We start from the raw sequence: 17,603 nt of genomic DNA on the forward strand, positions 1-17,603 counted from the left end.
AATTCCTGTTTTTTTTTTTCAAACAATCGCATCTTAATGACGAAAGCGCGCCCGGACTCGGATTGTTAAAAAGTACAGTGTGAGTGAGTGCACCTGGGGGAGTAGGGAGGGGTGACAATCGCGCTGGGGGATAATGTGAGTGCGCCCTAAATGGCAGTGTCGTGGTTGGATAGTGCAGATTAAGGGGCGGTATTATCCCCTTCTGACATCACAGGGGAGCCAAATTTCAATTCCTAATTTTTTCAATGCTTGCAGAAAATGGTTTACCAAAATGAAGTTACTGGGTTGATCATTTTCTAATTTTCTATGTTGATAAAAGCACTGTGGACCCAATTATAGCACTTAAATATGGAAAAAGTCAGATTTTCATGACATGTCCTCTTTAAAATTGTCCAAGTGACGTCATGAATGCAAGCACTGCAGCTAGACCCTCTTGGAGAGTTTAGCAACACTAGTATAAAAGGACACGGGTTAATCTGATATACTTACAAGAAAGTATCAGCAGGATCCTATAGTTTAAATGAATGTATACTGCTTTTGGGTGGTTTATTTCGCTGATTTATTCAGCCAACACTCCACAAGGGACAGTACAATAAATTGAAGCACTTCACACAAAGAGTTAATAAACACACGAAGGACAACATTTTTTATTTCAAACGTCATTCTGACGGGCGTGATACAGCCTACTCGTGTCCACGATAAAATCTCACGTTGCACAACACAATGGCCACATAGCCATCATAAACAAAAAATGTTAAGCAACCTAGCATTCCTGTTTATTCGCTTTTTAGAGGCACTTCTCTAACTTGGATCCTTCGTCTTGGTTTCTTTTCTCAGTCTGTTCAGATTCTGTATAACGTTGAGGAAAGAAGAGTGCGCAACAGCACAAACTGTGCGCCGTGAATGATTTTTTTACTGTATGCGAACGGAGGAGAATCAACAGAGCGCGAAGAATGAAGAAGAATGATGCAGTGACAATAAAAATCGGATTTTTGCATCCGCAGATAACCGCTGCAATGAATTTATAAAAAACGCTGGTTGTAAAGCTCGTGCGGCGGGAAGGCGGTAACAGTTATCGTGACCACGATATCACTGGAGACTACGCATGTAGGATTTGTTATATGTTATATTAAGCCAGAGCATAAAATACCCGCCGCATCGCTTTCATAATGCGGGCGTGAGAAACATACTGGGGGGCGCACACACGGCTGTGGGGTTTAAAGTGCAACGGTGGGCCAGTGAACGGGTCTCTTCAGGTCCAGGGGGTGTGTGCGACACTAGGGCACTAGCATGTCGAACCGAAAACACCGGGACAACCAAGAGATATGCGCCCGAAAGGTCCGGGAGCTTGCCCAGACGGGAGTGAACAAGCATTGCTTCGAGTGCAGTCAACCTGGGGTGACTTACATCGATATCACGGTGGGATGCTTCGTATGCACATCATGCTCTGGAATGCTGTAAGTAATAATGCACAGTCTGATTATGCACCATACAGTATGCATGTTTGGTTGTTTCCGAGTTGTTATGTTTCACCAACTCTGCACTTATCGCCGATTACTTCAAATCTACATTTTAGGCAGAATTGTAGTATTGTGATCATTACACACTAGATTCAATTCCCACCAGTTCGTCATGCGAGAAGGTGCAGAAATAATGCAGAGCTGTCAACGTCTATTGAAGAGATCTTTGGTGTGTTTACATTCAAGACACTTGGTAATTACTACTTTGTCATTTTCAGGCGTGTCCCCGTCACGCTTGTGATACGTACCACTTCGTCATGATTGGTTTAGCATCAATGCAAAATGCAAGCCCCTATGCTTTCTGCATGTCAGCAAAGGAAGGGTGCGATTCCACTGAGCGATGCAAAATGATTTTAGTCTGCAACTGTAAAACAAACGTATAAATGTTTTAAAAGGTGCGATGAATCAATTTTAACTTGAGCTTTTGTTATATATGAGGTATTTTTCTCACTAGCACTGAAGTAAAACAAGCACCGCCTACTCCACGGTTCTGTTATTGGTTATTGCATTTCCTACAATGGTCGGTCACAGTCCTGCCGTCCCCCACACCTCCTGCACCATTTACTGCTTATATTTATTTATTTATTTAACAGGTTTACCTTTCGAAACTGCGAACATTGCTCCCCGTTATCAATCAGTTTGTTTTTCTTTCAGGAGAGGGCTAAACCCACCTCACAGAGTTAAGTCTATTTCCATGACAACCTTCTCCCAACAGGAAGTGGAGTTTTTGCAAAACCATGGCAACGAGGTGAGTGGCAGGTCTGTTAAAGTGCCGCGTGAGTTATGGGCAGAAAACACTTTTTTTTAGCAATTTATTTTAAATGTTTTTTTATGTAATTAAAAACTAAAAACACCTACTTTAGTACAGAAATATATTATTACGTGGTGGACATACATTTTAATACTACACTCTGAGTAATACAATTAGTATAGTAAAACACAACTTTCATTTAACATCCATTGTGAACCATATTTACAGGCATCACCATTAGGGGAAATTATTACACAACAGATAGGGGAGAGCGGTGCACAACCTAACGCTTTTTGGTTTTGGCTCAATCATTAAAAAAATATTTGATTCATTATATTTTTACACAAGCAACACACACATCTCTGCTACAAATGAAGTTTGAAGTTTGTTTCTAGTACTTGCCATTCTTGGACAATTACACCAAACGTGACAGAAGTACAAACGTTACTACTTACCCCATAGATGGGGTTATTTGTAACAGGCAGGGGGTTAGTTGTAACACTTTTTTGCAGGCAAATATTTCAGTACTGTTTTGTCTATATACTTGAAGTGGATATTGTTTATATATCTGTCTATAACAGAAAGGTATCCACACTGTATTCATTCATCCAGCCCTTTTCTAACAATAATTCAATTATAAATGGATACAAATGTCTAAATATGTGAGAAAAAGCAGCACAATTATGACAATTTTTTATATGTGACCCAGCCTGTAATAACCATACTACAGTTTCAAAATCAAATTCTGAGATAATGGGCATCAAAGTCTGATTTTACCCATTCATTTTATTATGATTTCAATCTTTGACGTGATCTTATTTAATCAATATTAAAGATATTAAATATTAAAGACATTTGACACATGATTTTTGATAAGACAGGTCCCCTTTTTTTTGGCAGCCAGCGATCATTCGTGTGTAGCCTATTTAAAACAACGGCAAGAATTACGCTATGTTAGCAGTTTTCACATCGTAAGTGCTGAGGGGTTAGTTGTAACACAGCGTTACAATTAACCCCGCTGGGTCAAAATATTTTCAAGCCCACCAAAAAAGTTGCTAAAAGCGGCAGACATATTTCAAAATGATGCTATGTTTTAGTCAACAATACACTGATTAAGATGACATAGCATTGGATTTGGTATCTTACACATTTAGAAACCGAAAAAAAAAATATGATGAAAAAATGTACTTACAGGCCACCAAAACATTCATCAATAACTCTCTGAAAAAAATTCGTTTCCAATAATTTCCGAGAGATCATATTTCGGCAGCATGAAAAATATACCGGAATAACAAAACGCTCAGCCTTGTGCAACAATGTAAACAGTCCGTGTTACAACTTACCCCGTGTTAGTTTTTGTCCCCTGCACCCCTATTCATCACCATGTAAAAATATATATGTTAAAACTTGAAGAAAGCAGGTTGTAAAACGGCTGCAGACTGGCGGCCGGCAGGCCGGATAGGGTTTGTTAAAATCCGGTTTAGAGATTGTCTTGAATTTCTTAATGGTGCAATGTATCCTTTTAAGAAGGATCTTTTGACAGAAATGCAGTATACATTACTATATAATATTAGTGTATAAAGACCCTAGAAAATGAACTGTATTGTTTTTATTACCTTAGAATGAGCCGTTTTTGCTACATACAGTACACCTCGAGTCGCTGTTATGTTTCTACAGTAGCCCTAAAAGGACAAACTGTTCTACAAAGTGCGTTTTTTTACTATGTTGGCCATTTCTCAATCTGAAGGCTGCAACTTCCAGAGGTCGTATTTTCAGGCTGCATACGTCATCAAGACAATTTTAAAGTTGACTATTATTCATAGTCAAGCGTAAATTATTGCAATATGCTTATGACTTGTGGTTAACTTAAATAAAGATGTAGTAAGGCTTTAGATTGAGAAACGGCCTTTGTCTCAGATGATGATGTGTTTGTTATGTGACGGCTACCATAGCTTCACTATGCGTTTCGAAAAGAAGGGCTGAGCCGTGGACTGTGTCGTTAGTTGCAATTCATAGTCTCACCACTAGATGCCGCTAAAAGTCCCACATTGCACCTTTAAACATAAATGTGAAAATTCAAAGTAATAAGCAGAATCAGTGGTGTGCCATAACTTTTCTTCCGAGAAGGCAGAAAATCAAAATATGTGTTTAGCGTGTCATGTGTCTGGTCATGTCAAAATGTTTGCCACATCATGTGAACCTATGTGCATCACGCGTTATGTCAAAATAAGTGTTGCAGCAGATGCATTGAAAGAGTTTATGATAAAAGGAACACTCACGTTCACACGATATTTGCAAGACACTTAACACAATCTGATTTAGTGATAATCTAGAAAACGAGAGTGTCTCTTTCATCATAAACTCGTCTGCAGCAGGCACATATTTTGACATGACGTGTGATGCTTAGGTTCCCATGATGCTGCAAAAACATATTTGACATGACAAGCCACACCTATGATGGGCTACATACAGTAATGCAGTGTGGAAGTGTTATGTAATTTAACACTAATCGTTAATAAAACAAAATGGTGTTTATATTTGGTTAAAGTGGGCATATATATATATATATAAGTTTTTACACTAGCCTATGACTGAACCTGCCTTTCTGGTTACCAAAATATAGGCTTTGAACAGGGTTTAAGTACAGACACCACTCTTTCACTCCCCAAACCATCAACAAACACAGACACCCACATTCACACCCATCAGTGACATTACAATCGTCTCACTAAGTTCCTCTGAATGCTATGAAAGTGGGTGCAGTTGCTTGTGTAACCGGCCTTAGACACTTGTAAAAAATTTCTCTGACTCATTTCTCTGCTCCTTTATCAGTGAGGTATGCTAAGCATGAGATAAAACAGACAGACACAGCAACTAATATGTGCTAGCAAGGACATGATCAATAAAAACTAACTACATGGCTAAGTTACTGGTAATCCACATAAAATTAAATCATGATGTGTAAGTGAGCCTGCAAAATTTCACCTGATGTTATTAGATGCTAAAATGCCATTCTCATTTAGTTTGGATATAATATTCTTGTCATTCAGCATCTGGGTCATGGTCTACTACATACATACAGTATTAGATTCAATATGCTGCTTAACTATTAAATAAGAGTAATGGCTGTTTTAAGTTAAGTATTAAAATACAAATAAAAATGCTATTTACAGTATTTAAGTGTGTTATAGGCTTTAAAAGAACTGAAACTGTATTTTTGGTGGGGATTTCAGGTTGGAAGGAGAACCTGGCTCTGCATGTTTGACCCAAAAACGGATGGCTGTTTTGACGCACGTGACGCACTGAAGCTAAAAGAGTTTCTACAGGAAAAATACGAGAGAAAGAAATGGTGAGTACAGCACCTTGATATTTCAAACATGGATCGCATCGTCATATTGATATCAAAAAAGTTTCTGTTTATCCAGGCATTTCACTAAAAGCAAGATTCGCAGAGATGCAGAGACTCCATGGGGCCCTGGGGTACAGGCTGTTCCAGCTCCACATGGGCCCGCTCAAAGTCAGCCTCCACCTGGACATCCTCATATCCCCACAGCCAGGCCCACTCGAACACTGGTGAGAAAGAAATGAGGGAGAGGCAGGAAAGTTATATGAAGATACAAATGAAAAGAAGTTCATAGTGTGTTAAACTTTGTTTTATTTTTTATTAACATTTCTGGCAACTTTTCTGAATATGTAGTTTGACATATACATAAGTTTAAATAAAAAATACATTGGAGAGATTTTGAGAGGTGTAACAGTACATAAAAGCTGTCACATTTTTTATGATTTACTTCTCTTGCATATTCAGAGTGGTTTGACTGGAACAATAAAAGAATGTTAGTAAGGGCTGACTGACAAGCTTTATGAAAAAAGGACACTGGTCTGAATTATTTCATAAATTTGTGTGTATTCCCACAGTCCCAGTCCCAGTTGTCAGTATGGGACAGAGGTCCTGTTGTATCTCCAGCTGATAGCCATACTGAAGTGTTCACTGCCAGACCAACTCGCTCTCAAAGCTTTAGAGACCATCCCATTAAAGGTACAGTACACCTTTCACACCGTCTTTATTTACATTTAGGTATAGTTCACCCAAAAATGACAATTCTGCAAAATGTCTGAATTTGCGCCCCTCGGAACCAGCCGCCACTGGTACAGGTGATTGACTTCCATAGTAGGAAAAACAAATCCAATGAAATTCAATGGGTACGGCCAACTGTGTGCTTACCATAATTTATCAAAATATCTTCTTCATCATTTATCACAATAATTCCATAATATTGTATTCCTATTATGAACGTCAATGGTTACAATCAGTGTGCTTACATCATCATTAATCAAAATATCTTAAAGAAATTCATACAGGTTTTGAATGTGTGAATAAGAAAATTATGACAGAATTTTCATTTCTGGATGAACTACGACTTTAAGGAGGCAATAATAAAAGAGTGTCATAAAAATTACAAAATTTCAACAGTTGCTACAAACCATACCAGTTGGAAGATCTATTTAGTAAAAGAGATAAGGAGAGGTGTGACATGCCTTCTTTTGGGCTTCGAGAAGTACGTCAAGTAGAGCTTTGCAATAGTCCAGACTAGAAATGACAAGGAGTTGTGTGCATGTTCATTAAGGTAGGGCCTTTTGTTCCTGATGTTCTATAATAATGTCGCAAATCTGCATGACCATGCTGTCTTACTGATGCATTTGCAAAGAATAGCTGGTCGTCAGAGACTACACAAAGGTTTCTGGGGCCTCATTTATAAAATGCCGCATAGAGACTGAACGAATGAACGTACAGAAAACGTGCGTACGCCTCACTTTCAGATGTGAATTCTATAAATCGTGGATTCTTGCGTACTCACACTTTACGATTAAATCTGTGCACACTTTATAAATGAGGCCCCTGGTTTCTGGTGTTATGATTGTTGAGTTGGATGGTTAAGGTTAAAAAAACAAGAAGTTCTGTCTAAGCAATGCTGAGTTGCTGGAGAAGCAGGTTTTGTTTATGGAAAGAAAATGTGATATTGTTAGCATAATAAAAACCATTTAGTTCAATATAGTTCAAGAATAGGAGTGGCCCAAGCACTGAACCCTGAGGAACTCCAGTGGCCATGTGTTATGTTTTGGACAGCTCTCCTCTCCATGATACCCTGAAGAATCTTCGTAAGAGGTGACATTCAAATCAGTGATCCCAGGTGATAAAAGGGTTCAAAAATGAATCTGATGAATAAGCGAGTTGAAGAGATTCAGCAGAATAAGAACAGATGATTGTGATTTTGCATTTGCTACCTGCAGGGCTTTCGAGAATGATAGCGGCACATTCTCTGTAGAGTGGTTGCTTTTGAAGTCTGTGCTTGTTGCCCAGGAGGTTGTTCTGGGAAAGAACCAGAGCCTGGTTAAGTGTAGTGGGGAAAGCGCATCTCAGTCTTTTTCTTCTATCCTGTCTTTCTTAATTTCTCTACTCGCATCCTCTTTCTTTACATATTATCCTCTTTGATGTCCCCTACATCTTCCTCCTCTTCTGATTGTTATCAAAGATATACTGTAAAGTAAGGCAAAATTGGACTTCTTTCATTTTAATTCTAACTTTCCTTACTCCCGAAGACACATTATTAAGTGGAGTGGAAAGACAGAGACCAGGGAGCATTTCTTCAGGAATGGGACCACATAGTCATCTCTCTTCCTTCCCTGCCCTTCCACGTCCTTCAGGTACACCTTCACCCACATGCGTTCTGCCTCCACCACATAAAAAAACGTATTTGTCAAATCCATATTGGGGTCAAAAGTGTGAGACCACAATCTGGAATTTATTTTTTAAGATGCCAACGACTGCCGCTAACGGAGTCAAAGTTGGCACTAATTCTGGTGGCCCACAACAACTAAAAATCAGTTTAATATAAAGAATAAAAAAAAACAATTTTAACATCAATAAAATAAAACCATTTTCACTAGTTGCACTAGAATTTTGGACCCCACAGTAATTTGGTATACAAATTAATAATCTATCAAGCTTTTCCTATAGTGACACAACCTTTCCTTTTAATTTGATTTTCCTTCCTTTATATACTTTATTCCACAGCAAGCAGCACCTTCAAAAACAGCTTTACTTTAGGTAAGTCACTTATTTTGCATAGCAAAAACTACAGCTGTGTCACAGACAGAGCTAACATGAAATACATAAGAAAGAAAAATGGGAATATTGTGAAAAATAGTCTGCAAATATGATGTTTGTTTGTATGTGCAAGAAAACGTTTTGCTTTGATACTAAGCAGAATTCAACCCTCATGGGAATAATGCTGATAAAAATAAACCTAAGCACCACTAAACACATACAATTTGCATGTCAGCATTTCGTGGCCACAGTATTATATAAGCCGCCAGTGGCCCTTATAGCTCATTACTATTTGTAGTCAGTTTAAGGGATTTTTCTAAATGCAGCAGAAACGAAAATTCGGACTTTGTTGTTAAACACTGACTGTACCAGCAGTGCCATGCCGCAGTCACACATTGATATTGACTGTGTCCTGAACCTGCTTTAGCCAGCTACTTCAAAGCCTTACATCACAGCTCTGCCAGGTCAAGGACAGACAATCTGCACTTTGATAATGAAAAAGCAAAGGGTTAAAAGTGAAAGTATATTTAGAAAATAGCCCACACTAGCATCTACTCTGTTACACTTGTATGCAAACACAAGAATGTGTGAGACTGATACGGTATGTGTAATTATTAGCGGTGGATGCGAAGCTATTTCATACGTTCTCAGAAATAAAGGTAAAAATGATGTCACTGGTGTGATGGTACCTTATATAAAGGTCCTAAAATGGACCATTTTGGTACAGATATGTACCTTTGAGGAACCAATATGAACCTTTTAGGTACAAAATAATTTTTTTTTAAAAGGTTCCGCCCCAGTTCCGCCAACAGCTTTGAAAATAATGTGTTTGGATGTTGGTTATGATCATTTATAGCCTTCAGACTCACCTCTGTGATTTGTTTAGGTCGCACTCTGTCAACTGGAGGTGGCGCTCCATTCAGGACCGTACCTAAATCGCTTAGTTTGGATTTTGGGGGTCTAAGCCACGCCCACAACACGCTAAGTTCTGCTGCTCCGCCCCCTGCCACTCAGGATAAGTATGCAGCCTTATCGCAGCTTGACAAGGTGTTCACAGACAACACACCCGTCACAAGTAAGAAAGCTGAATATACATATAGGTTTATGTATGCTTTTTTCTTTAATTAGTCAAAATATCTATATAAATACACTAGTCAACATTTCAAGTGGATCAAAACCTTTCCTAAAAGTCATCAAAAATTTTAAACAATACTTGTACTTTGATGAATTTTTTTGATCCACTTGAAATGTTGACTAGTACATAACAATATATAAAAAAGACGAGATGGTTTTAAAATGCCCTTTTGAGCCAAGGTTCTTCTCTGTGTATATGTTTTAGCAATTTCAACAACTCCCTCTGATGGACCCCCTCAGTATAACACCCTATTTGGTAACCGACTGTCTACAAGTTCGACACCTGCAAGGTAAAAGTTGTACAACTTGCAGGATTGGTTGTAGCACATCAGTACAAATAAAATAGCAAAAACGTTGTTAAGATGTTGACTGATATAATATAATGTCAATTTCTACCTGTATGTCATGCTTTTTGTCTCTCTCTCCTTTAGTTCCCCAGGTGTTCCAGAGGCAACCTCTGGATCTCAAACGTTTTCAAGTAAGCTTTTCAGAGATACTGTAATTGAGCTGATTATCCAAACTAGAACTGCTAACTCAGCAATCATTTCCTTTTAGTTTAAAATGTATCACATGTTAAAGGGCCTATATTATGCAATATACATTTTTACAAGGGGTTTGGTAGTGTTGTAGACAAGACCACCTAAACCAAGACCAAGTCATGACCAAGACCAAGACAGACCGAGACAAGACCAAGACTTTAAAGGGTCGAGACCAAGACCAAGACAGGCAGAGACCAAGTCAAGACCAAGAACAGTGCAAGTCACTGCATTAAAACACTTATGATAAAATGTGGAATATGCATATGATTAGGCACTTCTTGTCTGTGTGCATGCGTGCATGTGTGTGTGTGTGTGTGTGTGTGTGTGTGTGTGTGTGTGCGTTTGTGTATGCCTATGCCATCAGTAAAGTTGATAAAATAATCAAAGGCATTGCAGATATGTGGGAATTTATCTTTGTCTATAAGCAAATAAAAGTGAACAAACACTAAGGAGCTGAAATCAACTTAACCATTTATTCTGAACTGTCTTTCCATGGCTTGCCATCCACTTAACACAATGCAGGTTTTATTAGTAATAAAATTAGAAAAAATGTCATTGGGAGAAACTTAAACAATGCTTAAACAATGCCAACATCATATGCAAAACCTGAATAAACTGCATAAAATTAATGATAAATAAATTTGTGATGTGCCATCAGTTGTGGTCTTGACCGGTCTTGAAAAAAAATTCTGAGTCCTCTTTGTCTGAGATCGAGACGAGACCGAGTAAAAATGCGGTCGATTCCGAGACGAGACCAAGACCTTTAAAAAGTGGTTTTGCATTTAAAGGTACACAAATGCAAATAGCATTTTTTTGCCTCCCACCCAAATAGGGGCATTCTTGACATATTTCAGAACTTAATCTATTTATATCAGTGGTTCTTAAATGTTTTCGGCGTGCAGCCACCCTTGTGCATCCCTTTATAACCCCCCCCAAAGAAAATTGACTTTAAAATGACATTAAACAATTCTAAACCTTTACATTTTAATTAAACAAAACATATTACATTATACAACGTAGTGCTGTTGGTTAGTAGCCTCATATATTTAAGATTTATTTACACAGAATTCATAATAAATGAATGTATTTAAAACTGGGGCCCCCCTGGCATCATCTCACGGCCCCCAGTTTGAGAACCACTCATTTAAATCATAATTTGATTTCATATTTAAGCACACATTTCATTTGCAATAATATTTTGAAAATAAAATTAATTTTTATGCTTTATATTTACATTTTTAAACATTCACATATTTTCACATTCTACATAAGCTTATCTAATTGTAAAAACATGTAACCTCCTTTAAACGTCTGTGACAATGTTCTGTTATATGAACTTCTGTTCTGTTATATATTATGTGCGGTTTTGTGGGAAGCACTATAAAAAGTGACTTTCTACTTCCTATACTTTACTATATTTATCTTGACTCTCTATGCAACATTTGAAAGATTTTACAGCATGTCCTCCGATAGTCACTGACCTCGGGGAGTCTTTGGCGAGGAACATGTATAAATTCATAATAATTAATTCAAAACAGGGATAAACTGGTTGTAATGACAGACCATCTGTACTATGTGAACAGTAACCACATATTTTTTCTTTCTCTGATTCAGATTTTTCAAACCCTTTCAATTCTACAGCAAGTTGCACCCAGCCTGTTCTGTCTCCCAGTAACCCCTTCAAAAGCACAGCCACAGGTAAGAGACTTGTGCTCCATCCCAACATAGACATTTTGGTAATGTTAAGTCTTTAGGATGTTTGGAAAGAAAAGCTGTTTTAACTTGAATATACTCTTTGATATTTTATGGACTGTGTGGAGCTAATCTTTACTATTTAAAAATGCACACATACAACCTTACAGTCTCTCAACCTCTTTGTTGACAGTGACTTATTGACATTTTTCAGTGTAATGTCTGTGCAGTCAAGGGTCAGCATTAATGTAATTCTGGGATACAAGCCCATACAATGTATTGAGGATACATTTTATAATGCTATAAATCTGGCTAAGTGTACTTGGCTTCAAAGGAACTTTAATTAAAAATGTTGGTCCTCCTGTGTGAAATCTTACCTTTAATATGATTACTCCTACTAAAAGAGCCAACACATTGTCTGTATATATGTCTGTCCACCTATAAATCTGTCTACACCAGTATTTCTCAACCAGGGGCTGTGATTTCCAGGGGGGGGCTTAAGATGACTTAAAATTATTCAAAATATGACATTTATAAGCATTAATAAGCACTAAACACAAAAGAAGCATTAAAATAAGATAAAACAACCTAAAATCTATATATTTCTGAGTGTTTGGTTATTTTTTTATTAATCTGTCCAGTCATGCCAAGTTCCAGAACATTCTATTGGATAGAAATAGAGTAAGTGGGGGGCTTTAAATATTGTTCAAAGGGGTCTTAAAGTGAAAATGGTTGAGAAAGGTGTACACATTACATATAACACACGAGACATCAACCAATGAAATTCTAATGACTTTAAATAACACACACGTAAGTCAGAGTACATGCAGCATGTCTTTGTAGGGACATGATAAGACAATCTAACAGACTTTTTGATGTGACTTATAATTAACAGATGACGCCTCCTCCTCAGCTGTGTTTCTCCAGTCTGTCTCTTTTCCTGCTCCCACCACCCAAAGTGCTTTTTCACAGCAACAGTCTAATAACCAAGAAGCGAATGGTGAGTACAGCAAGTTTACATCTTTCACTCGACTTAATGGAGGTATAATAGTTCACTAATTAATTAAAAGTATCAGTCAGAAATTAGCGCTTAAGATAAACACAGTAGTGTATAGACCAGAAGTGAAAACATAGGTAAACCTTTTGTGTATTTGAAATTTAAGGTGCACTATTTTTAACCACTTTCTTTTATTGTGATTGTTTGTTTTTAGGTTTGAATTCCTTTCCTGCGCCTGAGTCCAAGCCCAAAGTCCCACGACCAATGTCTGTCAACCCTTTTACAGTAAGCAAGATCTTTACAATACAAGTGTTTGAACTCACAGTTGCATTATTAAAGGATTAGTCCATTTTCTTAAAAATAAAATCCAGATAATTTACTCACCATGTCATCCAAAATGTTTATCTTTCTTTGTTCAGTCGAGAGGAAATTTTGTTTTTTGAGGAAAACATTCCAGGATTTTTCTCATTTTATTGGACTTCAATGGACCCCAACACTTTACACTTAACTCAACACTTTGAGTTTTTTTCAACAGAGTTTCAAAGGACTCTAAACGATTTCAAACGAGGCATAAGGGTCTTATCTAGCGAAACGATTGTCATTTTTGACACGAAAAATAAAAAATATGCAGTTTTAAACCACAACTTCTCGTCTATTTCCTGTCCTGTGATGCGCCAGCGCGACCTCACGCAAAATGTCATCACGGATGATGTATGCGAAACTACACCCCAGTGTTTACAAGTGTGGAGAAAGAGGACTGTCCAACGTTGTTGTTTAATGTCTTTTTGTCAGTTTATTGTTTAAAATGGTCCGCAAATGTGCGTTTCATATATGTAACACGTGACCTTTCTACGTCACAAGACCGGAGATAGACGAGAAGTTGTGGTTTAAAAGTGCATATTTTTAATTTTTCTTGTCAAAAATGACAATCGTTTCGCTAGATAAGACCCTTATGCCTCGTTTGGGATAGTTTAGAGTCCTTTGAAACTCCATTGAAAAAAACTGTTAAGTGTTGAGTTAGGTGTTAAGTGTTGGGGTCCATCAAAATCCATTAAAATGAGAAAAATCCTGGAATGTTTTCCTCAAAAAACATAATTTCTTCACGACTGAACAAAGAAAGACATCAACATTTTGGATGACATGGTGGTGAGTAAATTATCTGGATTTTTTTTAAGAAAATGGACTAATCCTTTAAATAGGCATGTGCCTATATAACATTGGAGGGCTGTAGTTATTTTGTCTACTAATTTTATAATATTATTATGTAAGGGATTGTGTAAAGTCAGCCGGTTGTTATTGCAGAAATTAGCCCCAACAGTGTGACCAGGACCAGATGCCAAGCGTGGAGTCTTGTATCACACTGAAGGGGCTTATTTCAGGTTGCCGTTTGTTTCTAGTTTTGAGCGATTATTATCTGGGATTATTACACAGCTCTCTAAAGGCTAGATTCTGGCCAGTCGCGACATTCCAGGGTTCGTTCTTTTCAGATAACAACCGCTCAAAAATAATAACACGCGGTGTTCCGGATGCTGTTAATCATTTTGACAGGTACAGTTTAATATTACACAAAATTAAATATGTCTTTTAATGACATATCCGGCATTATATTTACAAATGATTAAACCAAATAGCGTGTTCATGACATTTGATCGCCTTGTCTTATCTTAAAACCAAAAGTAAATAGAGTTTCCTCACGGAAGGTCTGCATTTGTTAAAAATGAGCAAATCAAATATTTCAAATTAATATTTAGTGTTCCTTACCTTACTTATAGGGGTGCAACGGATCACAAAACTCACGGTTCGGATCACATTACGGATTTTGAGGCACGGATCGGATCATTTTTCGGATCAGCAAAAAAAAGTATGGGAAAATTCTAATAACAAATCAAGAAATTACAAACATTTATAAAAAGAACAAGGTTGCACATTAAGTAAGGTCTAAAATCATTAGTTACAGAAATCAAATGAATAATAACACTGCATTTATTGTATTAATTAAATGTAATTATTATTTTTTTAAAGCTTCAGAAGTGATTTTCTCTTTGTCTTGGGTTCTTTGATTAACATTAATGACACAGACTTAAGTAGGTCAATTGAGCTTACTGTCTCTTTAAGACCAAATATGCACAGACTGCATCTCTCCGTTTGTGCACTACCGAGTCCCCTTAAAGGAGCGCACAGACACAGACAGAGGGCGAATTACAGACGGCGCAGCATTACAGTCGTCCCACATAAAAACGTTACGTTGTTTTTCATTGCTCTATTAGCCAAATGTATTTTAATACACTACAGTATGAGAGAGAGTAGCGCAACTCTCTGAAATTTAAACATCAAGAGTTCTGATCTTTGAAGGATGATGTCTGACTCGAGCTGGACCGGACGCATTCAACCGCAGGCGTGCGTTTGTGCGTAACGTTAAAGTAAACTGATCACTTTAGCGCCGTTTTGCAGTTAAACTGTTTAAAATCACTTGAATGTTAACATTTGCAAACCTTTATAACACTTACAAATGATAAACTTTCCCTATTTAAATTTGCGTATTAATCCGCGAATCACATGCGAGCCGAACCGTGGGTCGTTATCCGTACGGATCACGGATCAACTGCGATCCGTTGCACCACTACTTACTTACGAGGTAAATAGCCATGTACAAGCAGCAGGTTGTTTTTTTGAAATAAGCCTCTTTAGTGTCAATATATTATCTGCTTATACATTATCCCTTAACATAACAAACCTGCAAATGTTTTAAATGGCCGATCAACATCAAGCAATACAACAAGTCGTGTAATATGTAATAAGCCATTTGTTCCTGTATTCTAATGAATTCATAAGAACAAAATGTGTGTGTGTGTGTTTGTGTTACTGTAAGTGTTTGTGTTAACTTCATAGAGTTCTTTCCATACCTTCTCTTAGGGGAATGTTTACCCTAGCAGAGGAGCATCACTCAACCCCTTCATCTGATCTTGAACCAGTTAGAAAGAGAGAGAGAGAGAGAGAGAGAGGGAAAGAGCGCGCTCCACCAGAGAATAACAATACCCAACACTTCTGTCTGATTTCTGCCATCAGTATGTGTGTCGGTGTGGGTGTTTGTTTGTTAGCTTATAGTATACATGTAACAATTTTTTTCAAACTTTGTTGTGTGTGTGTGCGCGCGCACGCGTGTGTGTGTGTGTGTGTGTGTGTGTGTGTGCACCTTTCTGTACCAGATGCTATAAATCAAGCTGTGTAAGTATGTGTGTTTGTGTGTGTGGGTTTTGCCAGGATCAGAATTGTTCTGATAGCAGGAGAAACTCAGGTGAAAAGGTGCTTATGAGAACCATTAACACGCGCACACACACACAAACACACACACACATGCTGCTGCTTTGACTTTGTATTACATCCACAATGTAAATTGCATTAGCCAACATCTCCCTATACAGTGTCCTTCAAAAACTGAGGTTGGCACATTACAGAAACAGTAGTTTCAGCCTCAGACGTCACGCCCACAGAACTGAAGGTCTGGCTATGCGAGACTACAGAAACCGTAGCAAATTTAAGCTCTACGTAATGCAGTTTTGCTCATTTGATTTATACTGTTTGTTCCAGAGCATGTTAATACAATGGCATAAATTATCCAGGCTTTCCCTTTACTTTTCTGTCTGTGTATGTATGTTGGGTTTGTTTCTATTTATTTTTTATGTTTATAATGTAATTGTGTTACTTTGCATTGTCGGACTGCATGCGCTTAACAAGAGCAGGAAGTTGCCGAATGTACTGCAGATTTAGTATGGAGGAAAAGTATATGGACCAAAAATACTGTCAAATACAGTCAACTTTCCTGTATATTGTTGAGATTGTTTATTTGAAAAAGATTAATATCGAATGTCTTTGTATTGAGCTGTATCCATATGCATAAAGCTAAGTGTTGCGTCAATGTGTTTCTTATTGTCTATGTGATGCAAATCAATTTAAATTTGCTGCTTTTGAATTTTCATGCAATATCTTTTTTAAAAAAGCATCATTTATATTTTTCTGTGAAGATCTATATCACATTATGAATGTATTTGCACTCTATGAACATTAGGGCTTTCAACTTAAAATTAAAATGAAATATATTAATTTCATCTCTCTTGTGACCTAGTGTAATTTTTTTGCAATATAGTCGCAATTGCTCATTTGTTCACATGATAAACCCTGCACTGTCACTGTAAAAATACTGTAGTTAGGATTTTTCAAAATCTTCAATGATAATTATTATACATGTAGATGTATAATAAATAGGCTATAGTTGTGTAACTTCACTGAAAAATATAATTTATTAATATTTTTTTATTATTTGCTAGACCAACAAAATATTAAAAGTAAATGGTGACCAGCATACAATTTAGAATTTTTTTAACCAACACGCCAAAAACGGATGTGTTCGAAGAAAGACAACATCAGTGTTATTTTTGGGTCAACACATTAATGTGTTGTCATAAACTAGACACATCTCTGTGTTATTGGAACAACAAATTTTGTGTTACTTTTAACACAACTTGCGTTGTCACTTTTATTGATTTTAACACAAAATGACATAATCATATAAATGACATAAATGACACCTAATGTGTTAAATAGCATAACACAAAAAATGTAAAAAACATCTATTTTTTTTAAGTATAGCAGGATATCAATGGTGCCCAAGATCTGTTTAGTTACAAACATTTTTCAAAATATCTTCATTTGTGTTCAGTACACCAAAGACATTTTGAGACAGTTTGGAACAACTTAAAGGTGATAATGGCAAATATTTTTATTTTTGGGTGAACTATCCCTTTAAATATAGCCCATCCACGTTGACAAATATATGCAGTGTATCTATTAGTCCAGCAGATGT

The 17,603-nt window shown here is 37.1% G+C and overlaps 1 protein-coding gene across 1 annotated transcript; it reads left to right on the plus strand.

Annotated features, from left to right (window-relative positions):
* The first annotated feature begins 666 nt into the window (after positions 1-666).
* On the plus strand, positions 667-16,848 carry agfg2 (ArfGAP with FG repeats 2). Its single transcript, XM_065248574.2, has 14 exons — positions 667-1,457; positions 2,175-2,268; positions 5,505-5,620; positions 5,697-5,844; positions 6,190-6,310; positions 7,873-7,977; positions 8,348-8,380; positions 9,267-9,455; positions 9,720-9,804; positions 9,946-9,992; positions 11,668-11,751; positions 12,641-12,745; positions 12,957-13,027; positions 15,656-16,848. Exons 1-14 carry the CDS (start codon positions 1,291-1,293, stop codon positions 15,701-15,703), a joined length of 1,413 nt encoding a protein of 470 aa, XP_065104646.1. The 5' UTR covers positions 667-1,290; the 3' UTR covers positions 15,704-16,848.
* The last annotated feature ends 755 nt before the right edge of the window (positions 16,849-17,603 follow it).

Source organism: Paramisgurnus dabryanus, chromosome 2, assembly GCF_030506205.2.
Source record: "Paramisgurnus dabryanus chromosome 2, PD_genome_1.1, whole genome shotgun sequence".
In the NCBI taxonomy this organism is placed as follows: domain Eukaryota; kingdom Metazoa; phylum Chordata; class Actinopteri; order Cypriniformes; family Cobitidae; genus Paramisgurnus; species Paramisgurnus dabryanus.

Excerpts from the sequence above, each read along its gene's own strand:
- agfg2 (XM_065248574.2), top strand. The coding sequence starts at position 1,291 with ATGTCGAACCGAAAACACCGGGACAACCAAGAGATATGCGCCCGAAAG. Across the intron at positions 5,845-6,189 it reads CCAGGCCCACTCGAACACTG|TCCCAGTCCCAGTTGTCAGT; the intron begins GTGAGAAAGAAA and ends GTATTCCCACAG. Across the intron at positions 12,746-12,956 it reads TAATAACCAAGAAGCGAATG|GTTTGAATTCCTTTCCTGCG; the intron begins GTGAGTACAGCA and ends GTTTGTTTTTAG.